At 41.3% G+C, this 26,754-nt stretch overlaps 1 protein-coding gene across 4 annotated transcripts in view; it reads left to right on the top strand.

The window, feature by feature from the left end:
- adarb2 (adenosine deaminase, RNA specific B2 (inactive)) overlaps nt 1-26,754 on the top strand; it is a 195,544-nt gene that overhangs the window by 148,189 nt on the left and 20,601 nt on the right. For all 4 annotated transcript variants that reach the window (XM_014472247.2, XM_023326827.1, XM_023326829.1 and 1 more), the window contains exons 4-5: nt 12,045-12,159; nt 22,234-22,402. In XM_014472247.2, coding sequence (XP_014327733.1) covers nt 12,045-12,159; nt 22,234-22,402 — 284 coding nt within the window. The remainder of the gene's footprint in view (nt 1-12,044; nt 12,160-22,233; nt 22,403-26,754) is intronic.

Here is a 26,754-nt window from a genome sequence, read left to right as displayed (position 1 = left end):
CTACAGATGATCCAGTGAAGAGGCTGATCTCTCACAGTCTCTCTCTGTCTCTGCGCTGAATCATGAGCAAATTAATGGGAGTTGTGTGAACAGCCCTCAGGGGCCTCTAGAGTGGCCTCCTCCCTCCTCCTCCTCTTCCTCCTCCTCCATCATCTCTTAGTCAACTATGTACTGTAGATGATAGGCTCTTGTTAAATTCTCACGACTGACCCTCTCATTTCCTCCTCTGTCTCCTTCCAGCCTCTTTTTCTCTTTAAGTGCCTGTCTGCTCGTCTTCTCTCGGCTCCCTTCCTCTCCTGGGGGTACGGTCATGTTATCTTTTTGCGGGAGTCCCTCTACTGGCCTTTGGTGCATAATGTATAAAGCCACCGGTGTGTGTTTTACGCTCTGCCTGACATTATTAAGTCGTTTCAGGCATATCGCTGCTTTTATCTCACACCGCGGAGGTTAATCAGAGGGGATTTACACTGAGACGACCACCTCCCTCCCTCCATTTCTTTTTTTGGCTTCTCCGTTCGGTGCATGTCGTCTGAACTAACCTTTTGTATATTTTCAACATATTTTATATTTTTTTTAAAAAGGTTTTCCGTTAACTGTATCATGGATACAATGTTCAATAATCAGTGGCAGGAACGTCGAGTGTGAAGGCAATCTGCTGTGTTGTGTGACATTTAGACAACATAATTGCGTTTCCAATTTCTCCCTGAGGGTAATTACAGTAGTTGTTGCTTGGCGTGATTCGATCTAGAAATCTGACATATAAAATGGGAATGTGGGGTATGATACAAGAGTGCATCAAGCTGTGTCTTTTGACTACATGTTTACTGGAGCAAATAGAGAACACCTTCAGAAAGCACTTACACAATCTAACCTGCCTATTCCCCACCAATTATTAAGCACACCTGCTTTGGCATTTGCATAGGATTCTGTGTACTTCTCGATTCAGGGAACTCTGGTATCAGTTTAAGCATGGTTCAGCATTACAGACAGATGTATGCTCAAGCAACATGTCATTGGTAATTTCACATATGTCAAATATATGTCAAATGAAGCCGAACTAGTTTCGTGATTAGCCGCCACTACGTCCGGCACTACTTTGAGTTCTAGCTAGCATAGGACAATATGGCTCTCATGTCAATTGATGTCATTATTGATTAGTTTTTTTGTTTTAAAATATCTGAAAGACTTCCAAACTTGATAAACAGCACAGTGCTGTTCCATTTACTCAACACGTTGATGCTAAGTAACCAATGAGAGGGTGAGTTAGTTGATGCCACCAACCTTGCTTATGATGCGTTCACACCAAATGCATTGTGAGTGTCAGGCGCGTCTGGTTTGCATTCAAAATCTATGTGGAGGCGTGTCGAGGACCCGTCAGATGCGTCAAAACTGCTCTAGCCATTGTTTTCCATTGCTGGCCTTTTTGTAGGACGTGCTTGACCTGTCAAACGCTCCAAACGGTTCAAATTACACCGCAATAGACGCTCGAAACGCGCCGCGATTGACCCTCAACGCACCTCCACATAGACTTTGAATGTAAACCAGACGCACCAGACCCGTTGGGTGTGGAGGCGTCATTAGATGGTCACGAGAGGTTAAGTCTGAAGTCTTTCCTGTGCCTATGGGTACACAAACACAACGTCCAGTTGGATCCAGAAAGATGTTACGAAGCTGATCAAAAGCAATGTCTTCCTTGCAAAAGAGAAGAACTGTGGCGTAGTTGTTTCATGTTCATCACTCGGTCATCTTGGTCACTTTGTTTCCTTCAACAGTAACTCATGCAGCTTCTTTCCACAACAAACAGCTGTTATATTTCGTTGACCATCTGGAATTGTCCTTATCTCCAATGAAAATCAGGAAGAACAAAACAACATTGTAAAACCTGGAAGCTGAAATACCTTTCCTGGATCAAGAGAAACAGCCTCGGCTACAATCGAACACTAACAATGTCGAGTTTATTTGTTGTGTTTTGAGGTAAGCATTAAAAAGAATTCAAGACACTTTGAAGGCATTTTTAATGCAAAACATATATGGTAAAACAATGTTTGTTTGTTTTTTGTTTAGTTTAATTTCCTGCCATGCTGGACGTTTTTACATTACTTGGCTAGAGTTGATCTTTTTTGATAGTCTTACTGCTAAGCATAACTCATGGATTACAGTTTTAACTCACAATCCTGCAAACTTATGGCCCGTTTCCAGCTCTGTGGCAGAAACACACGTATCTGCGGGTTTTGCCAAGAAGCCAGTTAAGCTGCACTGAAAGCTTTTCCCAACAGGATCTGGTTGAAGTAACTCGGCAACCTGTCAAGCCCGGCTCCATGGTCACACCGGAGCCAAACGCAGCGCCGCAGAGGAATCAGGCTTTTCATGCTGATGGTTTTGTTTGATCAGATGAAGAGATTTTTAGATTGACCGTGAGTTTCAGAGTCAGTCATGTAGAACATCAGTTGTAAATGCTTCTGATGGTGTTGTTAATCCTCACATTGGCGGCTTCGATATTTGGGTTGTTCTTTTTCCCCCCAAACAAATTATTGTTTGGATTTCAGTTTAAAAGCAACAGTGACTTTGAACAGTTGGAACCGGTCTTGATAAAGTTCGTATTAAACTGTTGAATTTAGCTTTTTATGTCATCAAAGTGTCCATCGTCTGTTCAAATCTGCTTTACTTTAATGACCTGATGGAGGAATTTTCATGTCAAAGTTATTATCCAGATATGACCCAATGGCAAAGCCGGCTGCTACAGCATTAAAACCGCTTCAGTGCATCAGATTGTCTATTGCAAGTTGTTACTTAAAATAGTTTTATAACTTTATATCAAATTCCAGGAATCATTTCAGTATCAGTATTTGGCAGAATATCAATAACAAAGATATTTTTGAAGGCAATATAATGTATTAGGTGAGGTGTATGAGGTGGACTTTGATTCCAACACCTGACACAGCGCAGAGCAGTGGAAACGCTTTGAAGACTTAATTGGACTCACTATCATTGTTGGTGTATACAGGGACAAACACATAGAAATGAACTTTCTGAGTCCACAAAATTCACCAGAGCAAGTTAGTTTGTTGATAAACCACCGCACATACGAAAACTTCATTTCCTTGACTTCGTACATGCAGCGGTTTATCATTAATAAGGTTTTGTGAGATTTTCTTATTCCTTGCATGAAGGAAATCAGTTCCAGCCAAAATGACAGACTGAATTTATTTTTTTCAGGCTACAAAAGATCAGACCTAGTGCGAATTTTAAAAAATTAAATATATTTGTTGGTACAAAATTTACTTAGTCTGGTAAAAACCAGCCCATTGTTCTACACTTTCCTTCGAACAGAGGGTCTGGAGCCTCAACTATTAAGGAAAGATTGCTTTTTTTTTTAAGGTTACACGTTTGCCCGTGACCTATATAATGCGCCAGTTCAGTGGCATGAAGTTTACCAGAAATTGCCTGCACAACCATCTTCCACTGCGAAGACAGAAGTGCCGAGCCGAACCAGATGGCTACTAATGTTAAGTTATTATTTGGAAACGTGACCAACGTGGACTCAACAGATTCATTCACCTCGTCCGCTGCCATTGCTAAAACTACAGGCAGACTGCAATTATAAAATTGTATCCTGCTTGAAGTTATTTACAAATTTCCTTCTGTTCGCCGATTGGCCCGGTTAAAATTCTACTGGAGAAATACCCTTCAAACAATCAAGCGTAGGTAGGTAGGCAATCACCACTAAAGCATTTTGGTCATATACCAAAATGTTTGTTGATTTTTCTTTGCCGTTCAAAAGTCAAATTGTAAATTGTTGGACCTCCAACGTCGAGATTGATTGCTGTCCCAAGTGAAGAACGTCGAGTTTATAACGATCCTGTTTCTATGTTTGCCGTCGTCTTTGGGTTTAGGATGAAGCCGTCATTCTTGTGCGAGCGTATGATCCTTGATTCTGATCCTTCCCTCGTGTGGCAGGCTTATCGTCTCGCTTTCCACCGTTTCAAGCCTAATGAGGACTCTCTGCTTGAGCTCTGCTTTGCTGCCAGAAACCCACGGCGAAGGCCTCTCGTCTCTCATCCACACTGTCGGGGAAGGGAGGGTGGGGTGAGCGGTGGCGAAGGCAGATCAATAGAAGTATTTCCGTCACTGTGTCTCTGTCTGCTCCTTCATCCACCTTTGTGCTTACTCTCTAACACGATGGCCTGCGTGTCGATGTCCGGCTGCCTTATCTGACTAAAAAGACTCCCGTGGTCGGGTCAAAAAGATTGACTAATCCACGCGTGCTGCGTGAGCAGCAGGGCCATCTGGTCGGGGCGCAACAAAAGCGTTGATTCGGGTTAGAGGCAGAGAGGGCGAGAGTGTTTAACACCACTCTCCAATTTATTTATTTATTTATTTTTTGATTGTTGTCATGGGGGCACAACAACATCTATTACTGGGAACAGAAGGCGAGACAGCAGAGCGACGCGTTAAAAGTCCCGACACATTGTCTTTATTTATTTCTTTTGTGATACCGATCTGGCGGACGGCGACAGTCAAAGATTTAGGAGCGAGCGGGATGTTATGTGTCACATGGAGAACAAACAAGAAAGGAATCTGTCTCGCCGTGAGGAGTCTGGCTTTTTTTTTTCTCGAAATCTAAAAATCCCCCCGAGGCGGCGTTTCTACCAAATGAATAGATATCCATTTTCAAAAGCGTCATGCCTGGCAGTAGGCGAGAGAGATGGGGAGAGGGAAGACTCGGCTGGAGGGTGTGGGGGTTGGATTTCGAGGCAGAGGGCAGACACTATTAAAACTGAGGAGAATGAATTGTTAAATACCCCTATAAAGAAATATAAGACATGGCCCAGTTTTTATACAGGCTGGGCGGCTCTGCAGGCAGGTGATAAGGGGGGGAGGGTGGAGGTGTGTATTTTAGTGGGAAATCAGTGGAGTTCATAGATGACCGACACACACACACACACACACCCATCACATCTGCCTAAGGGTTTGGACTCTGCATTCCCACTGATTAACTAACGCACAATGTGCCGAAACATATGGAGAACGTTAAGGAAGCCCTTAAAATGCAATCAGGGGATGGATCTGGATTCTTCTGTCGTTATTTCCCCTTTGGGGCGATACTAAACAATAAATTATACACTTGGGCACTTTTTTTTTTTTTTGCCTCGCAACACACAGGCAAACGTGCCGTCTCTAACCCCTCTGCCGACGTTCCGCTGCCTTCTAGGTCAAGAGACAGTGGAGGAAATTTCCCTGCTGACATTTTGTGTTTCTGGCACAATATTGACTTCGGAGGAAAGGCAGCAGGAGGATTGTTGATGACATTCCACATTACCTTGGAGAAAGGTGTTGAACTGTTTACGTGCCCCTCAAACAGAGAGGGAGGAGGGCGGATGTGCTGGAAATGCCTGGAAGATTTTTAGGATTATTAGAAAGCTCTTTATGGCGCTCTGGGTCTTCAGTAATATTTAACGATATAGACAGGTTTCTGTCGCACAGCTGTGTGTAGCTGGGAGGGCAGTGCTTGTAACTGTGTGTTGTGTGGAGAACGGCTCCTAAATAGAGATGACAAGGCATTGAGCTCCATCAGACGAACAGCTTTTCCAAAGATAAGGATTGTAGAAGCAACAAACGGGGTTTCCCTGGATCTAGGGCCAGCAAAGAATCCAAGTGATGCTTATTTGTCACAATTTAAGTTGTTTATATTCCGTATTTATTCTAATATTAAAGTTTTATTAATTGGTACACTTCCTAGTCCACATTTTGCATCTAAACAAACCAGATTTTATTCCAACTGTTCCACGCTTGACAGAAAAAGCTGCCCTAAAATGTTTTGTTTTAATAAAAGTTTAGCTTTTGTTCAGTTTGCTGTGGAGGAATTTTCCCCAGAATTGTTTCAATGACTATGTTTTTAAACGTAGACGTACAGGTTTCCCCTCCAGTGTGTTATAAACCTGGTGGGCCACCAGGCTTCACTTGCCCCCCACCAGACTGAGCATTTGTTTATTTTAAATAGAGCTTTTCATATACCAGTAACAACGATAAGAAAGACAGATTAAGCTCGGTTTATAGTTGGCGCATTGAACTAAATAGTTTGGTCTCACGCTATTATTTTGAAATGATGCCTGCTCATGCACCTAAAAATGTTTGTAGCATTTTTAGCCCAAAATTATGGTGGACTGCTTGGCAGGTTTTCTGGGTTTTATCATTCATAAAATGAAAACTTATTTTGAAATCTTTGGCAAAATGTGGAATAAAATGCACAGAGTGAGGACTCTGTGGTGACACTGTTGGTCATCGTACATGCGTTATGCAAATTGTAAATGTTTTCTCTGAAAACGGTCGTAAAGAAACCCCCTTCTGTTTTTTGGATCCGTGTGTCTATATAGAGTTAAGTTTAAACTCAGGTTTAAAGTTAGCCTTTGACCAGTGTGTTTCTTCACATCGAAAGTAATATTAATGTTTCCCTAATTGAATTATGGGGGCAAATTCCTCTTTTTATTGCTCAATGAAAACCAAATGTTTTAGAATATCCGACACGCGCAAGGAAAGGTTTCTGTTTTGCAACATAACTTTGTCACTTCTGAAGTTATTTGAATGGAAAAAATTGTTCTTGTGGGCAAAACTTTCAAAAATAAAATTTCATTCCAGTATTACAGTTCTAAACGGTTTGGTTACAATCCGCAGATTGCCGATGGGCCACACTTTAGAAGGGGCTTACAGGTCCAAAAAAACTATTCTTTTAATCTTTTTTTCATGAATGCAGGTTTTGGGCGTTGTTCGGTTTTATTCTACAGCCCAAAAACCGATCAAGCTCTGACATTTACAGAAATAAATATTAAATTATGAGTCTAAAGAAGATGCCCAGTTGGGTCTTTTTAGCGTCTGAAATAGATCTCATCCATTGCGGCTGCAGTTGCTAAATAACTCCTGCTCAATTTCTCAGTAAATTGGTCAGAATGAATTCAGGACAGAATCCGGGTGAGTAACTCAATATATATATACTGTATACTGTATATATACTGTATATATGAGATGTTTTCTGAAACAACCACAAACGTGGCCACACCTTGATGCTCATCGGGGGGAAGCCACCGGCCTGCTGGGTGACAGGTCACGCTGACGCTTTGACTGACGGAGGACTGAGATCCTTGGCCTCGTTTTTCTGCCACATTAGCTCCACGCCGAGGGTTGGCGCTCAGCTACCGTTTTAGAGGAGAGAGCTGATGTGTGTGTACAAGGTGAGCTGCATTGAAGGAGGGTACAGAGAAACACAGCTGTGTAAACCACCAGCTTTTTTCACGTTGATATAGACTGTTGTTTTCTCATGATCATTTTCCCACGATGATGAGGAAAAACAGTCTCTGACTCAGTGGGGGGGCTTCTTGCTTTATTTGATGCGCTTTTTAAAAAAATGTATTTAACCTGTATTTATCCAGGTAAGTTGGTTGAGAAGAAAAATCTCATTTTCAACAACTAACATGTTCAGAAAACATCAAGTCAAGTTTATCTGTAGCTCACATTTTGGCAGCAAGGCGGCTCAAAGTGCTTTTTACGTCATAAAAACCTTATACAGTCTAGAATTATAAAATAAACAATAAACATTACATTTTGTAAAATGCCATCATCAAAATCATCAATTCACATAAAATATGTTGGTCAATGTTTCACTTACCCGCAACTCTAACCACCTGGGTGTTTAGCCTTGATTTAAAGGACCTCAGTGTTTCAGCTGTTTTGCAGTTTTCTGGAAGTTTGTTCCAGATTTGTGATGTATAGAAGCTGAATAATGCTCCTCCATGTTTGGTTCTAGAACCAGAAGACCTGATTGGTCTGGAAGGTTGATACAACAATAGATCTTTAATGATTTTTGGTGCTTTTCCATAGAGTGATTTATAAACAACAGTATTTTATGAGTTTATTCTCTGAGCTACAGGGAGCCAGTGGAGGGACTTGGGTCGAAGTGTTCTTCAGGTGATAGAAGACCGACTTTGTGATTGTCGTTATGCGTCTCTGAAGGTTCAGTTGTGTTTCGAGCTGTAACAGGTGAAGCTGCATACTTCGTTCCTCTTTGGATCCGAAGATAACTTCAGTTTTCGTCTTAGGACATCATACAACAGACATAATGACTCAACGCACTATAATACACATTTAAACTTTTTTTGAAAGCAGGTACATCCATCATGTGTTTTGGTTTTTACTGAGTTGATAAATGTCAATTTTGGAAGTTAGTGTACTGAGATGTAATGTATTTTTCCAAGTTGTTTCAATCACTGGGTGATGCAAAATGAAATAAGGATTTATCTAATGATATACAAACTTTTGAGACCACCATGGTGATGAATTTGAGTGTTGGTGGAAATATTGATGAATGAGCGAATGTATTGCCAATGATAGTCTTATAGACATCATTATAAGACTACAATGTATTAATGTACAAATGTATTAATCTGCATGAATGGAGAGATGGGCATTTTATAAGAGATAAATGACATCTGACTTATAGAGTTGAGTTTTAGATGCAGATTTGTGGATGATATCACCATCGACAAGGATAGGCAGGACTGTCATTTTGACCGAACCGTGCTTTGGTCAAAATGACATCAGAGGAGGAGACGTGGTAAAGGAGGGGGAAGAACAAGTGGCGTCAAAAAAAGAGAAGTAACCCACAAAGGCTTAAAAATGATTGGAAAGAAACCAGAGAAACTGTGAAGTGACAGAGAGAGAGGTGAAGAGGAGGAGAGAATGAAAAGAAGGTGGAAGGAAGAAAAAGCCGGGCTGCTTGCCAGGCTCTATTCCACCTTTGCTCTCCGGGTCTTTCTGAGCTGCCACCTCCCCTGCTCTCTGTAACGTCCTGAATGAAAGGGCCTTTAAGGAGGGATGGAGGACTTGACTCTGGGTTCACGCTGTGACCGACACCAGCTGAAGCTGCCAAGCCAAGCAGCTTTCTGTTCAAATTAATTGGATGTCACTTTCAGGTGCAGGAAGCAGGGAGGAGTTTTTTTTCTCTCTGCCGTTTTTCTTTTTATCTCGTCTTTGTCCTTTTATGTGTTTCTTGTTGATTACCTTTTTTTTGTCTTTTGCAATTCAATTAATCAGGGCCAAAGTTTTGAAATCTCAAACAAAACGGCTTGTTTTTTTTTTTTTTTCTTCTCGCCTACTAGATAAAGAAAATAAAAGGAACACACACTTCCTGTCAGAACGCTACATACACAGTTTACAGATGTGGATGTCATATTATTTTAACTTTTTTTTCTACATTTTGTGAATTAGTACTTTTCCTGGATTGACTGATTTGTACTAAGTAGAGGAATGAAAATGTCATGGCGTAGCCATAAAAAAATCAACATTTCTTCCCACCTAAACAACATGAAGCAGATTAAGAAGTGAAATAAAATCCACCCAAAGACGTCTACCACAGGGGCGTCCCTAAATGTGTGCAGGCGGTGGCGTGGACCCCCAGAAAAATCATCTTCAGTTCATTAAAAATAAAAAAATAAAAATGAATAGCATGTATAACATATGTTTGGATATTTTTGTTGATTTTTTTTTTTAATTTTTGCAAGCCTGACCTGGCCACCAATATAAAAATATAAAGGTGGCGCTACTGGTCTTCCGATATGACAGTGGCTGACATACGGGATCTGTCCTGCTACATATTTTTCTCTGCTAAATAAGTAAAACATACTTGCCCTCAGGCTTGTCGCGGAAACTGTCCCCCCTCCAGAACTATAGACTCGATTCAGAACTGTAGACTCTTGTCAAATCTTCTATAATAAAAAATCTTTCTGTGACGATTTTCTATTTTTATTTTTTCTGTTTCTGGTTCAGATTTTTATTTTAAGCAAATTACCATGCCTACCGTCGTCATACTTAAATTGACTACTTTCCTAATAAGTTTAGGAGGGTTGACTGACATCAGAGAGTTGGAGAAAAGATATAAAACTATTTTCCTTCTCACTTTCTTGCCATGGATGTTTTGTTTAAGACAATAAAAAGTGCTAATCTCACACGTAAGAAAGCACTCGGATGTTAGCTGAAAATCTTCGTTCTGAAGTAATTAACGGAGCAAACTTTTCGCCACTCTCTCTTTCTCTCTGTGTTGCACATAAAGCTTCGGGGCTGACATCAGTGTCAGAGCGGCAGTATGTGCTTATGCATACATACGCATGGCCCCGCGCGCCACCCACCACCACACCGCAAGCTGCGAGCACCTCACCCTCCAGTTCTGGCTGTGAGAGTATTTCACAGCTCTGATGAGGGTTATAATGTGCAATATGTTCACTAATTCATTCGCATCCCCCCATCTTCTTTCAGCCCTAATCTCTCTCCTCCCTCCCTCGGCCTGCGCGTCTGTCGCCGTGGCATCTGCCGATGTCCTCTTAGCCGCAGCGAGCCTCAATATGTCCAAAAGGGGCCCCTCTGTGGCGCCGCTCTGATGCCACCTCCCGGTGACGCGTTTTGGTGTGTTACAGTTGGCACGGCGGCGGCTCGGAGGCTGAGCCCTTAATTACGACCGGGACGAGGAGCGTGGGAGCTTTGGAGAGGGGGTGTGAGTGCGAGTCGCGCGCTTTGGCAACATCGGCCAAACGGAGTCGGTGGACGCGGCGCTGGGAGGACTTTTGAGGGAGAAGTGGCATTTGGAGGCTTTTCTAGAGTTGGTGGACAGGAACGAGCAGAAGAAATTTTAAAAAAATATATAATTTTTGTTAGCTGGAAAGTAGGCCTGGAGAGTGCCACCAAGTGGCAGATGGTGGAGGAAATGAGGAGCTGATGTGTTTCGTTCACTCGAGTGAAGCCAGAGAGAAGGCAGTGCACTCCGGGACAAGACCCAGCACCCTGTTGCATATTAGGAAATACTGGCTAAAAACAATTATGTTTCTAGCTGTTACACCATCCACTGCAGTGGACACAATCAGTCATTAGTAGACTGGAAAACCTCTTTAAATTAAGTGATTATTTTCTGCACATTATGCCCTACTGTATAAAAGTCTTTCAACCTTGTATATAATTAGATCAATAACAAGAAGAGCCTCGTTTTTTATCTTTAGAGCTTCCTGAAATTCCCACATTAAATCTGTGTAGAAATTTTGTCTTGACATTTAGCCAGGCTCCTGTCAGCTAGTTATGATTACCACATTTATGTCTCTTTGCTAAATCTAGAATATTTGGGAGATTTTTTTCAGAATATTTAAAAGTCTTTAAAGTCTAAAGTTCACACAGGTTTACTTGGTATTTGGTATAATCGCGTATTAACCGTATGTCTTGGGTAGAAAAATCAATGTGGGTGTCGTTTCACAAGCTTTGTCACCACAGTTTGCAGGAATTATGACCCATTACTCCTGCCTGAACCGCTGTAACTGAGTCGAGTTTGCAGGTTGCTAGTGTCATTCTTTTAGCTCTTTTCTAGAAACTTTATAGCTAATTTTGCTTTGATTAGGAATACTTAAACAGGATATCCATTTGAGCCAAAGCTTTAGCTCACAGGCTCAGGTCTCTACGTGTTGACTTTTTCACATAAAGTGCTTTCCTGATGCCTTTTGTTTTGTTAAGGGCACCAGCTTAACCACACATCATGATGCTGCTAACCCCGTACTTCACAGTTGTGATGGTGCCATAAGGCTTGCAGTCTATACCTCCAAAATAAAGTGTTCTTTGCTCAAGTAAGGCAGAAGATACTGTAAGCATATTTGGGTTAAGGGTGAAAAAAAGATTCCTTTAGCAACAAAGGAGCTTCACTGATCACTGTTAGACATCATTGTGACCCCAATAATATAAGGATATTTTATCTAAAGTGCTTTTTTCTGTTAGTTTCTATGTCTCACCGACATGAGAGAGTAGTTCTGTGCTGATTTTTAAATACTGTTAAGGTAAGCATTATCTGCTCTTCGAGACGTCATCAGAGTCCTGTTAAACGAAATGTTCTCCCCTTGTTGCTCGCGTTCTTGCCCGACACGTTCAAGAAGTCAAACATCACATGGCAAAATGTCACATGGGCGCCTCAGTCTGCACAGATCAATGTTAAAAATAAAATTAAGGCGGCGATTCTGTTTTTCCAGGACTTTGCCGATTCAATATTCCACTTGGTGAGGGAGAAGTACCGGTCGCTGGTGGGCGGCTGCAGTCCGGCGCACGCTCGACACAAATCCCTGGCAGGCATCGTAATGACCCGAGGTATGGCAAATTTCATTGACTTTTATATATGACTTTGAATTATTGAAGTAGCGCAATATAGACAGAGTGACAGTGTGTGTGGAGGGGAGCGCGACGGGGAGGGAGCAAAGAGGCACGGAGAGAACGAGGGCGGGGATGGGGGGAAGAACATCTAGATAGAGAGAGAAATTATGAAGTGAGCGTGGGAAGACAGACAGAGTTTCCATTTCGTGCTGTTTTTTGAGCTCATGCTGGAGAATGCACCTCCTTGCTGAATTATTGACTGTTCGGAGTCTCCGAGGAGAATGAGACATAGTAGAGAGTGTCAGTCATCCCTGCTGCATGCTGGACTCGTAGCGTCGAGGCAGCCTTGACAGCAGTCCCAGATGCCACCGTGGGAATCCTAACTAGATCAGCCTAATCTAAAAACCTGACGGAGTGACAGCGATGAGGAGGAGGAGGAGGAGGAGGAGGAGGAAGGGGAGGAAGTTCTGCACTGCTGCCCTGCTGCAGCATGAAACAATCACATGGCCATTTATCCCGCTAGGGATTTATCTGCCGAGTTGTTACACCTGGAATTTTCATGCACGTACATTTCCTAGCATGTTCCTGTGTGAATTTTCGACTGTCTCAGACATCCAACATTCATACATGTGAAAAGTGTTTCTACAGCTCTCATATGTGCACTGCCGAATTTTGGTCTGTTCTTGTGCTTGGTTTTCCTGTGCTGCCAAACCTTTCTGATCGTTGCATCCCAGTGAAAACTTTCAAGCTTATTCAATGAACAACATTCCTTGAAAGCGCTCCCTTGCATTTGTTCCTCAACATCATAACCTTAAAAAAGATTGTATAACTGGAAAAAATATATATTTAAAGAGGACATATGTTTATGTTTTAAAATGTTTAAATCGAATCGCTCACCTTAATCCACAGAATAGGATGACATGTAAAAGAAAATCCATATGTATCCCAGTACTGACACCAATATTGTATGAGGAACTGCTTTAATAGTTGGCCAAGCTGAGTGGCAGAAATACTCAAGAGTTGCCAAAATTATCTGACTGAAAACATTGGTTTTCTAATATTTCCAGGTACAATGTACACAAAAATAAGAATTGAACTTCTCAGTTTCTTCATCACTTCATTTGTCCGAGGAACTTGGCTGTTCTGGGTTACAACTTGTAAAAATCAAATAGAATAGTCACGGTTTCTTTTGAAACCACTGGGAAAGTGGTGGATCTCTGCCCACTGAATTGGGGAACCCAGTCAACTGTCTTTTTGTGTGATGGAAAATGTCCCCCAAGCTACACTGTGAACCCGATCCTGCCAGCAACGCCAAATGAGACCAAATAAACCTGGAGCTGTTGACAGCCTCTGAAATCTGGAGAAGTAGGCAACATGTTAACCAAGGAACGACACTGTGTCTTCAATGCATTTCACATAAAAGTGCTTGAAAGAAAAAAAAACAGAGTAAAATATTAAAATAAAGCCATGTCAAGTCTGGATTATTTTAGTGGGAACCTTATAAACAAAGCAATATGCAGGATAGTATCTTCACTACTTGTAAAATAAATTTTAAAAAATGTTGATAAAATGATGCATCTGTTTACCTGGATGTGTCCCTCCAACCCTAGTGTATGTTGTCCAGACAGACTTTTAGCACACAAATGCAGACAATTTTGTTTCCAACAATTGCGAACCCGCGTGCGCGTCCACACACACACACCCCCACACACACAGAGAGGAGTATTATCTCTGAGCCACTGCAGGCAGCAGGGCTATGGGGGGGTCAGTGAGAAGGGATCGGTATCTCAGCTGTCTTTGGAGTGCTGGAGCTCATCAGTTTGGACTTCAGTGAGATCGGCGCTCATCCCGAGCTAATCCAATCCCTCTCCTCTCCTCTGCCTCCCAGTAATTGCTTCTGTTTGTTTATTAATAGCAAATGTTATCTTCAAATATCCAGACCACGGGCTGCCAAGCATTCGCAGCGAGGTGGCCAACAGCAGACACCAAAACTTGACAGGAACTCTGGGGAGTCCTGTTCAGCCTCCCCCCTCTCTCTCTCTCTCTCTATTTCTCTCTCTCTCTGTCCCCATGCGTCTCATACTCCTGCTTTTGCCACAACAACATGAATCAGGGATCTTTTTTTGAACTGTGGACACACAGCAAGCACCCCCACACCCTTTGCCTTGGTCCCTCCAAGACAGCTGAGCTCCGTCCTGAACGAGATTAGCCCCACCGCCAGGCTGAGACTGCAAGACGAATGCCAAAGCAAACTGGAAGCGCATGGCGTCAAATAGTGTGGAAAATCTCATCTTTTCTTTTTTTTACTTATCTGAGATAACACTGGGCATCTGGAGATGGTAAACAGTGTTCAGATGTGTTCAAAGAGCTACAAAAATCCAGATCATACATATGGAAAAGTGGTAAAAGACATGCAGGCATCCATTCCCCGACTTAAATGTCTTCACAGAGATGAGAGAACCTTCCTAAGTTTTTTTTTGTTGTTGTTGTTTTGTTTTCTCCCATCGAGCGCGTTGATGCGAGAGACGACAGCGAAGGAGGAACACCACGGGGACTCAAAGGAAAAGATGAGAGTAAAGGTTTTCAAACAAGTTGATTACAAATGACAGTTAAGCCTCAGTTCTTAGTCGGCATATCCGTTTTCAAATGGGGATTTTTCTTTGCTCTTTATCTGGTTTTCCAGCCGTCGCAAACTGTAACGTTCAAGTAATCACATAAGGCAACGAAACAGCTTGTCAGAGGACGGGGGGAATGAGGAAAGAAAGAATAAGCAGAATGTGTGGCAGCAGAGAGAATCTCACAAAGACGCCCTTATGTGTCGCCTGTTAAAGCTGATAGAGATTCAACAGGGTGCCTCTTCTGCTGACTCCAAGTCGCTTTTTAACCCCCTACCCGTCAGAGTTTTTCCAACGACTCGGATGACAGGGCGCCGGATGACATTCGGCGCAATCGCGGAACATCTCCAAGACACGAACGCAAGGAGGAGGTCTCCACCCAAGCGACTTTTAAACGAGCCGGCACACGAGCGCTGACCTTGAGAGCTCATTCCGCCTCGGAAGAAAATGTTTTAACGTCCGCTTTATGGTTCCCAGAGATAATGGTTGGCTTATTAGGAAATATTTTCCCCTGTTTTTGAGCCATTGAAGAATAAAGGGATTCCGGTAATAGCTTCCCGGCGCCCGTCACTGGCGGCTGACAGCCGTATAATAACGCATCATTTCAAAGCTCGTGGCCATTTTGTTTATTTGGATTCTGTTTTACTTTTAGTGTTTGTATGTATTTCCTTTTCGCTGAAATAAACCGTTTCTTCTTCAGCTTATTTAAGTTTTGGCCTCGGAACTCTCAAATGTTTGTTTCCTGCCAGTCTGTGGAGTTTTAGACTCCACAGTTTTATCGGTTCTTCTCTTGGGCGTGTCATTCGTCCTCTTGTGTAGCTTTTTATTCGGTACCAACGCCATAGAAGGAGCTTTGCAACCTTTCCCACACGGAAAGATGTCAGTGGCATTATTTCTCATCTGCTCTCGAACTTCTTTAGATCGGGGCACAATGTTTATCTTCAGTGTGTTAAACGTTTTTGACAACTTTTAACCTATTTGCTAGACAGGTTCTCTTTAACATAAAAATAGCCAAGGAATGAAATTTACTTCTTCAGCGTGTTTAACTGAGGTTTCACTCTCTAACTGGAACAGAAAATATCAAAGTTACGACCATTTATGGCTGGATCTCCTCATTTTGGCCTAACAGAGACAACAGACACTCAGCTGCCCCATTGCCATCGGACATCACCATGACAACCAGATTGTAGTCAAGTTAAGTCAATGAAAAGTTGCAATCCAGACCAAAATTAATCCTTTACAGTTAATCAAAATGCAACTGTCAGCTGATGGGGGTTTTGTCCTTGGGGGTCTAAAGGAACTCAGAGTTTCAGCAGTTTTACAGTTTTCTAGAAGTTTGTTCCAGATTAGAGGAGCATAGAAGCTGAATGCAGCTTCTCCTTTTCTGGTTCTGATCCTGGGGATGCAGAGTAGACTTGTACCCGCAGCGGTTACAGCTGACTGCTGTGTTGGTTTGTCATTTGAATGACGCTAACGGATGCTAATATGGCATGATTTGATGGGATCACTCCTGAAAACCGATCTGACAGAGGAAAACCAGCGTAGGCAAACGAGTCTGTTCAAATCGCAGTAATCTGTAAACTACAGTTTATGGTCTGAAACGATGAGGAAGAATGAAAACACGGACGTAATATAACCCAGGGCATCACTACAGAACGTTGATGCCCTGGATTGGATTGGCAAGAACCCAAATATTCTTGTGCAAGACGAAAAGCAAGACTAAGATGACCTTAAAATGAAAGAGGAAGAAATATTGCAGCAGAACCGAGGATGCCCTCAAAATTAAACCGTCCCCATAAAAATAAAAATAAAAGACCCCGGTGATAAGCAAAAAAAAAAAAAAGACACAAAGAACATTCAGGACTGTCGGGTTGAATGACAAATGCGAGAGATATTAAAAGCACACATGCGACGCATGGGCAGCCGTGCAGAGGAAGTGAGCTCGTCAGTCGGCCCTGGGAGGGCGTGGGGATTTATTCAAATGTTTTGTCAGTAAATACACACCTATCTGTTTACAGTGCTGTTCGTCGTAATTGGTGCTTCCTGCTCTCGGCTAAAACAACTAAAACGTGACGCGGCACGTTCAGGAATAATTTTTTTTATCTGTCCTGTTTAGACTCATTCCAGTGAATGTGTCATTTGCTGATACGCGCAAATAGAATTTTACGGCCAAATTGCAGCCAAGTGGTGGCAGAAAGAAAACACAGAGCTGCTGCAGTTGCTTCACTGATTTGATGCAGGTTACATTTATGAAAGGTGTTTGTTTTCAATGGTTTTATGGGCGGATATCGGATTTTTGATCTGCGTAGGTCGTTTAAGTATCTTTATTTCTGTAAATGTTTTGTGCTAATAACATGCAGCTCTGGAAAAAATTAAGACCGCTTTACTGGACCCCATTGAAAACCTCCTGGTTATTCCACCAAATATTGATTTCTGAACTCTTCCTGAGTTAAAACATCAATATTGTTGCTTCTAAATGAATGTGAACTTGTTTTATTTGCATTATTTGAGGTCTGAAAGCATCTTTTTTTTTATTTTGACCATTTCTCATTTTCTGCAAATAGATCCCACATTTTTGCTTGGAATTTCAGAGACATGTTGTCTGGAGTTCATAGAATAAAAGAACAATGTTCATGTTACTCAAACATGAACCTATAAAGAGTAAAATAAGAGAAACGGATCATTTTAAGTGCTCTCTTAACTTTTTCCAGAGCTTCATACTTAGCGCATTAATGAAGTTTAGGTCAGAGTGACTAGTTGATTTGATTATGTAAATCAACTAGTACAAGTTGAAAATTACCTTTGAACTGCTGTGCCTAAAAAAATATCCATCCCCTTTGGCGTTTTAGCCTTTTTATTGCTTTTACAAATCAGTCATGATCAACAGAATTTGGTTTTCATTAAAAAAAAAAGGAAAAAACTGTTGATGTCACAGTGGACACTAATTTCTACAAAATATTGACCATAAAATACGTGATTGCATAAATATTCAGGTTATCTTCGTCAGGTCTGAAGATTTTATTGGATCTGGAAAATACAATAGCAACAAGAAAAACGGAAGAAATGCATATTAAGGATGATTTTAGACAGAACAAATGTGCTGCTGGACTCCAAGATATAAAAAAAAAATCCACCTTTGTTTAAACTTTAATGTTATGAATTTGCCTAAATGTTCTGGATGATTTGGTTTGTAAAACATTTGCAGCATTGGTTTGTTCCACTAGACACAGTCTCAGCGGTCCCGCCCACCTCCACAAACAGGCCAGATGATGACTTCATACCTTACATTTAATAACGACGGCGGCTCCGTTTGGTAGACGAAAAAGCCATTTCTTCTGGAACAACGTGAGAACTGTGGCAGGAATCCCAACATCTTTATTTGACTGCGGTGCTAACGGATTAGAAAGAAGTTGACCCAGAACACTATGTGACAAATTAAAAGAGGCAGCTGGGGGGGGGGACAAACGCCACACAGTTTCCTTGTAGGACATCTGCATGTTTTTCAAACGTCTGACATAATTAAGTCGTTTCAGTGGAGCTCAGTGTTCTTATTCTGAGCTCTCCTGGTCGACGTTAGCTGCGTCCTGTTTGGACTCGGGAGTCTGAAATCTAGACCCGGAAACTCAACGTTGGGCGCGACGCGAGAAGCCCGAACAAATGGGGTTCACAGTCGGCTGCGGCTCTGTGTAATGTAGTGTGATGCAGCCTGGTGGCGGGAGGCCAATTTGCCAACATGCAGACAGAGCGAGTTAAGTGGACCGGCGTTGCAGTGTGAAAGCAACGTGACATTAAGCAGAGGCACAGAGGAAGTGCGTACGCCCGAGCTGTTTGATTAATGTGTTGACTTCCACCCTGATGGAAAAAAACAAAAAAGAGATACAAACCAGCTGGTTCAGCAAAAACCGGATCCAGCTCTCTGATTGTCCTTACTGCTGTTGGGTCTTTACAGCCCAGGAGCTCTTTTGTTCCCACTGTACCTCCATGTTAGATCGATAATAATGCATCATCAGCAAACATCCACAATAATTCATCGACCTCAATGTGAAACCTAGTGGTGGTATGCTGTGGGATTCAGAAGCTGTTCTGAGTAGAGACGCACCGTTCCGATATTAATGTCTGCACCGGGTATCAGTGGCAATGTGGCCGATCCCTGAGGGCGGATCTATTCAGTCTATGTCTATGCTTTGTGCTCTGACTGACATCATGCTTTATCGGAGCCCGATCCGACCCGACGAAACAGTTTTGATTATAGGAACAAGCCCAAAGTCAAAACGATACGTTTACTGCTTTCAGTTTCAATGAATGAATCGAGTTATTTTGTGTAACATGTTTCAGCAACATGGCACTTCCAAGTGCTTCACGTCTGAAAACAAACAAACAAAAAAACCCACCATAAACACATCGTATCGTCAACAGTTGTTGAAAACCAAAAACAGGCTTTACATTTTGTGACGTGGCATCGTTAAAATCATCAATACACATTGAATCTGTTGATCAATGTTCCATTTGTTTTGCTTCTGAAGCACCTGGGTTTTTAGTCTAGATTTAAAGGAACTCAATGTTTTGGCTGTTTTGCAGTTTTCTGGAAGTTTGCTCCAGATTTATGGAGCATAGAAGCTGACTTCTGCTTCTCTGTGTTTTTAGGTCATAATTTGAGTAAGCAGTGTAACTTTTCCTGTCTTTAGCTTTTCTTCAACATCTTCCAGCTCCATGTTGTGGCTTGTTGTAACCGCAGGGTTACAGTCAAATGCAGATGTTCTGGGATGTGATTGACAGGAGCGGAACAGGGCGGGGCTGCGTGCGGGTTTATTCTTACAATTCAACAAACTTTGTCACCTTATTTTCTTTCTTTCCTCAACAGGATGAGTTACCTATATTTAAACTGTTGTAAGTATGGTCTACACAACTTTATGTGGCGCATCATAGTTTGGCTTTCTCTGTCCTGCCTGTGTTATAGGCTTATTAAACGCGCCACAGAAACAAATCATTTTGGGTCTGGTTCGGGCCGTAACTCTAAACTCTAACCGACAGGGAAATGACGCATCGTTGCCCGATTGTTACGAAACCCATCCCCTCACTTTTCATGTCCAATTTGGTTATCAGGAACAGCAATCAGAACCCTGATGGAGCAAAGCGCCTGGCAGGAACTAAGAAGCTTTAATTCTGTCTGATGTCAGAGAGTTAGTTTATCTCCTGAGTGTTTTTTTTTTTTGTCTTCTCATTAAAGGTTTCTGTCAGTCCAGTTGCCATAGCGAGCGGTTCCAGGTCTAAGCCTGTGATGTACGCGCTTTCTGACAGAGCTGCTATCCTCGGGTGTGACATCTCTGAATCACCAGCGATCAACAGATGTATTTGTGTGTGAAGAGCGCTTCGGGCCTTCCACTTTACTCCACCTTGTTCCTTCTGAGCGTCCCCTCCCCCTTCTTCTTCTTTTTTTTTCTTCTTCTTCTTTGATGCAGCTGATTATTCTTCCTTTTAAAACGGCGCGCCGCCCGCCGGGCTCTGTCCCTTCCTCTCTCCGTCTCTGTCTTTCATTTATCTCTCCTCTCTCCTGCAAACTGGAGGCAACCTCGGTGCCAATTTCATGGCAGGCTAGCGAGCAGCGCGGCAGAAATTATCCACTGCAAAATTGATCTAAACAATCGCAAAGTGGAACGGCAAGGAAAAGCAGGAGAATGAAATTGGGAGAGTCTGTTACCTTTTTCAACTCGCTTTATCACCAAAAGCGGGTTGGCGGCTTTTTGCTTACAGGGAATGCTAATATCTGAACTCGTGATGTGATAGAGATGTGTGCCACAAGGGGGGCTTAATATGCTTCAATATTCTTGTTTCATTCTGTATGTCCCGTATTCTCTGCACACAAACACTCTTTATAAATAGGGACGCACCGATTCACTTTTTTCACTTTCGATACCGATATCTGAGTTTAGCTATGGGCCAACGCCGATCCAATGGAGAACAACAGTTAAAACACAGGCGCGAATGTACCGAATTACAAATGCCCTTGATGACTCTGCACCGGTACGGCACAATCAAATACCAGCGATCCAGAGGCGAGGTGGAGCAATTTGTTGGCGGATCGCTCCACAAATACGAAAGTCATTGCCAAACAATAGCGTAAAAATAAAATCCATACTCTTTTATTTTATTCTGCCCAGGAGAGCTGCACCGAGTCACGTGGCACCTGAAATACTTTCCGACTTTGTAGATAAAAAAAAAGTTAAATGTGCTCTATCGTCAGTGGTCTTTCCTTTCTTCATCTCATGTGCCCGTTTATTAACCGGCCCCCCCACCACACGCTGCCCACACCTTTCCCTCTCTCATCCTCCCGCCCTCCTCCCCCCATACTATTTCCCCTGCCCTTCTTGCTTCTCCTCATCAGTGGAGGTGTCAGGACTCTAACACCGCAGTGCCATCTGGGCCGAGGCTGATAAAAGCTCACATGCCGGTCCGGCGGCGCCTGCAGGACCGCCAGGAGCTGACGAAGCCTGACTTTCTGAAGAGATGGGGAGAGATTTGTTGCAGCCGGGGGAAGAAATGGCGAGGCGTTCTCATGCTGATCCGTCACCCACCTTTAACCCCCCTCTAAACAACCTCTGTCTATCTGTCTGTCTGTCCGTCTTTCGGGTCTGACCTACAGAAGTCTTTTTTTCTAACAGAGGAGCCATCATGAGACGGGACTTTTGTTGGATCTCTCTATTCCACCACAGCATCTTCTTCTCTTTGGTGTTTTGACATAAAATCTGCAGATGTTGCTTATGATCCTTCATACATTAGGCATTAAAATAAAATCGGTTAAAATCACACATAAATAAGTTTGTTATTAAAAGTTATTTTAAAAAGTTATTTAAAAACATCATCCTCCTATCACTTCCTTGAGTCTTTTTTGTCTTTTCCGCCAGTAGTAACATCTGATCATCTAAAGGAAAAAGAACAACAAAAAAGCCAAAACCAGAAGAGATGTTTAAGGGTGGAAATATTCCTTTCACACCACAGTGTAAGGATCAAATGGGCTGTGATGAACAATATCTAAATAATACATTGTGTTGATAATCCATACCCAAGCCTTCCTTAAGTAACTGAAGGAGCTCACCTAGGATTCTTTCAGAAACAGAAAACAGAAAACATCAACACCTTCACATTCTTTACTCAAACGTTAAAGCTGAAGATAAACACTGGTTCTGTTGCTTCTTGTTGCAAAAACCTACAAAAATACAATTTCATCCCTGGACGGAGCTAAAAGATAGCCAAGATTTGTTTGAAACAAATCAATGAATTTCCAGACTGTGCTTTACGTTTCTTTCTTTGGGTCCAATATAAATTGTTCTCTCCTCATTGGAACAAAGACAATGAAAAAAAATCCAAATTCTGAACAACAAACACACCAAAAAGGTCCATGAGTTGAAGAACTGATGATGTGCAAGGAGCTGAGGACATGTCTGTGCTCCCTCAACAGATCTGGACCTGAGGCACGCCCAGGTGGTGGCGCTATCCACGGGAACCAAATGCATCAACGGGGAGTACCTGAGCGACCAAGGACAGGTCGTCAACGACTGTCACGCCGAAGTCACGGCGCGAAGGGCTCTGATACGTTTTCTCTACTCTCAACTGGAACTTTTCCTGAGGTAGGACGCCAAAGCTCTAGTTTATCTCTGTGGTATTTACATCTTTTACCCCTTGTTATTTATTCCTATCATTATTGTGTTTCTGGGTACTCTTTCTGGTAAATATATATATATATACATACATATATATATATATATATTATATCTGAATAGATTTGGAGAAGGCATCTTGAAAGTTGCACAATGCAGAGACGTTTAACTGCCAATAAAAAAATTGCCCTTTCAAACCAGATATGAAGCTCGTTTTAGCTTGTTTTATATTTTGTTGCATCTTTTGCGTTTATAACAAGTCGTAATTTGTTAGAGGAATGTGTGTTTATATATTTTGTTACAACAAGAAACTACTTTTGAATGTATTTCTTAGCTTTGGCGCTTAAACGCTTCAGTAGCATTGGGCTTTCCGCTTTTAGAAGAGAGACGCAAAGTCTTTTGTTTATTAGTTTGGATTCTGTCCGTCATTTTATAAACTAAACTGGCTACTGGAAGGCGTTCTCTTTGTCTGCAACCTGATGCAATTACTGTGTTCACATCTGAACCACATTAAGGGGGGGAAAAGAGCCAGATGACATCTTAAACGGACGAAAGACTTAAATAAGGAAGAGATTCTAAGTTGACTTTCTTTAAGGGTGTTTTCACACTGTTCGATTTGGGACCGGAATTGCAACATTTGTTGCATTTTCAGCTGGTGTGGTTCTCTTTCACGCTACACTGTGTCAAACAAACAAAAACACTACAAAAAGTCTGTTGCCCCACATTCACACCTCCCCAAACGAAGCAGATTTTCTAGGCAAAGAAACTAGAGTTGGATTAAACAGGGATGTTGTGAATGCACCCTAAATGACCTGGTAAATATTAAGAGACTCTTTAAGCCAACACACACTTGTTGATTTCAAAAATCCTGTGCGACTTGAACATCTTTATTCCCCCCAAAGACGCAGATTGTTCCTTTTCTGCGTTACAAATGAAATAATCTAAACGTTAGAGCAGTTTACCTCGGCCTCTTCACTTTGGGCTACATGAGATAGTCCATCAGATTTTGTGAATGTTTCAAACACGCCCTTTCTTAATATTTACACTTTGTTATCAGAAGGAAATTGCACTAAAACCGTGTTCAGTTTGCTGCTGTTTCTACATGCCTGTTCAAAACCTTAAACAGCTGCAGAAAGTGAACGGAGAAACGAGTCACTGAAAATGTTTTGCCATTAGTTTTAGTTTCCGATGAGCCTCCTGTAGTCTGAACATGCATCACATTCTGTCTTATGTGACACTTAATAACATCACGGCTTGTTAGTTATGACCCCCTGCTGCAGCCAAAACGTGCTAACTCCTCTGTAATAACCTCCATGGAAACAGCACCGCTTTGTTCACGAGAGACTTTTCAATAATCAACAGGCCATATGTCTGCTGTTCTCTATAGCTAACTAAGCACAGCTAACTCCGCTAAGGCTCTCTTTGTTTCTGCTCTTTTCCATACAGTATCTCTCAGAACTAGTCAGGCCCCCTATTTTTTATCACATCCTATCACGTTAAATCCACAAACTTCAATATATTTAATAGAAATTTGAAGTGATAGACCAACACAAAGTAGTTCATTAATAAGCATGGGTCTAGCAAGAATTTTCTCCATCTATCCGCTTCACATTTTTATGAAACCTGTTTTATTTTAAAACATTTGTGAAAGCCTTGTCATTTTCCTTCTGTTTAGCTGTTATATGTTGGGGTTTCACCTGAAATAGAAAAGTTATACACCGAAGTTTGAAGTCGTGACGTGGACAAATTGGGAAAATGTGTAAAAAGCATTAAAGTTTCTGCAGTTCACGTAGCATTGTCGAGCCTTACCAGTTCCAAGATGATGGCTTTGATGAATTTTGACTTTTACCAGCGTCCACTTTATAAGAATATATTACTTCCCTGTTCTCCCCGGGGAACTCAGCTGGAATGCTGATGTATCAGATTAGTGGATGGAAGTCTAGATCGTTGAATGTCATATTTGCATACACAACACTGACTTTTTGTCTTAGGACAATGCAAGATGGCAGCTACAGAGACTTGGCAGCAGAGTAAAACGGCTAATGTGGGAGATAATCCATAATGAAATGACCAAACAAAATGCCACGACTGCCACATTCACACCCAGTGAAAGGACATCGGTGGCGGAGGAGAGGTTATATAAAGAGGAACATTCGTGCTTTGCGTTATGAATGCCATGGCCTACTTTGTAAAACAGAGGAAAAGTTGATTTATTTGTTTTGTATAACCCAGACCTTAAGAAAACACTTTTTGAAACGTCTGACTTATTTGTCTTGGATTAGGATTTATGATTGTGTTAGACTGCTTATGCCTAATTTTAGGTCTAGAAAATGTCAGATCTATTTGTTACTAAGTACACAATATGTTTTCTTGGGTAGTGCAGCATAGAAAAATTATCAAGTATGTTTAGTTTATCAGATAAACTAACTTTAAAGGTAAGGTGTGATCGGATTTTCTTAATTTCTTAGTTGTTTTGCACCACATTAATATAGACATTCAATAAATTAGATGGATTAAGAGATTATAATCTTCATTATTATTTCTGTTAATTATGAAGATATTCCGCTTGCAGTTAACAAAAACATGACATTTACAATTATTATATTACATCAGAGAAGTAAAAAAAAATATTCTGAAATGTAACTTTAATGAAAAGTATGTTTAACACCTGCTTAAAGGTTTTCAATTTTCAAAAGGCATTTTCTAAACTGACAAATAAGCCTAACTGAAACGCATATTAAACGCAATTAATTGAATATCAAAATACTCTGCACCCTTTCATAATAAGCTAATTATGAGGTTTCCTGAACTAACAGTGTGTTTGTAGCAATCTGTAAAAAATCTGCTGCATTAGGATTTTTATCAACAGCTAAAGGTTACTGTAGGAAACACTGAAGATGAAAACAATACTCTCAGATAAAGCTGGAGTTTACATAGCAGGAGTCGAACTAGCTAAATGACCTTCAACCTCTATTTCTTTTAAATAAACTAAATGTCTACAGAGTGTTGCGAGCGTTAGCCTGGCTCTAGCTATCCTTGTGCTGATGTCTACAAATCCTCTCATAGCAGTTTGACAAGTATTTATTACCACAGCTAAAAAGCTGCAAATTTACTTCATCACATTAGCTTTAATGTTGCTGGAAGCACATAAACTGAGCCGTGCTGCTCGTCAGCAGCATTAGTGGCAACAGCTGTGCGTCATTCAGCCCCCAGTCTGTCCTATCAAAATTAAAACGTTCTTAGCGTGAGCCTTCAGCAGTTAGCTTAATTATTCCAACCCCAGGTAACGCTTTCAGTATGCGGCAGGTTCTGTCAACACGACTGGCAGAGGAGTGGAAGCTACACAGAAGCCCAGAGGTTTTTTTTTTTTGCTTTCTGTGAGCTGCTAATATCTGCGTTGGGGAGTGTCCTTGTAGTTCAGTGCTGTTAAGGTGATTTATTTGTTTATTTATTACTTTTCCCATTTGGCAATGTACTGTATAATGCCCACTTTCTACTACATACAAGTTAAAAAGTACAATTATTTCTATAACCTTTTTTTTGTACCACAAATTGCTTTTACCTTTTTGAGGCTCAGATTTATTTTATTTTATTTATTTATTTATTTTGTTGTTGTTATGTTCTGCCTTTCTAGTGTCTTATTTTCTTTTAAAAATGTATTCGAAATCATAATTTTTACTTTCAGTGAAAGATTTATGATTTAAAAAAAACCTCAATAATGTTGAGGTTACGACTCATAATTATGAGATAATCAATAAATGTATGAGTTTGAATTTCAATATTACAGCATACCATATTAAAGACATATTACATATGTCCTTTTTTTGCTGTTTCAAGTAGTGGAAAAGGTTGTTCATACTTCACTCTTTGTTTATAATTAGCTACATACACAAACATGAAACAAAATATGTAGCTTTTCTTTGTGCATTTTGAGGTTGCCAAAGTTAAGCTAGCATAAATGACCTACTTTCTGCTTCCATCTGGACATGGTGCATAGATAAAAGTGCTGCGCGTGTGTCATACGGTTGTCACTTAGTGTCAAATTAAATTCTGTACATCTATGAGTTCAGTGGCCTAAAGAACAATTGGTCCACGTGTTTAAGCAACGGTTCGCTCCAGCAGAAAAATCAAAGTTTGCACATGACGTGTTCAGACCAAGTTTAGTATTATAAATAAGAGGACCTTTAAAGGGAGCCCTGTGGGATCCCTTTATGTACAGTAAAATAAAACTGAACAGGGAAATGTATACAGCGATGAAACCCATTACTAAGTAAAAAGTTTCCTCAGAGCCGCAATTTTAGGAATCTGTGATCAATACCCCC

Source organism: Xiphophorus maculatus, chromosome 21, assembly GCF_002775205.1.
Source record: "Xiphophorus maculatus strain JP 163 A chromosome 21, X_maculatus-5.0-male, whole genome shotgun sequence".
In the NCBI taxonomy this organism is placed as follows: Eukaryota; Metazoa; Chordata; class Actinopteri; order Cyprinodontiformes; family Poeciliidae; genus Xiphophorus; species Xiphophorus maculatus.
This window is presented reverse-complemented; position numbering and strand designations above follow the sequence as displayed.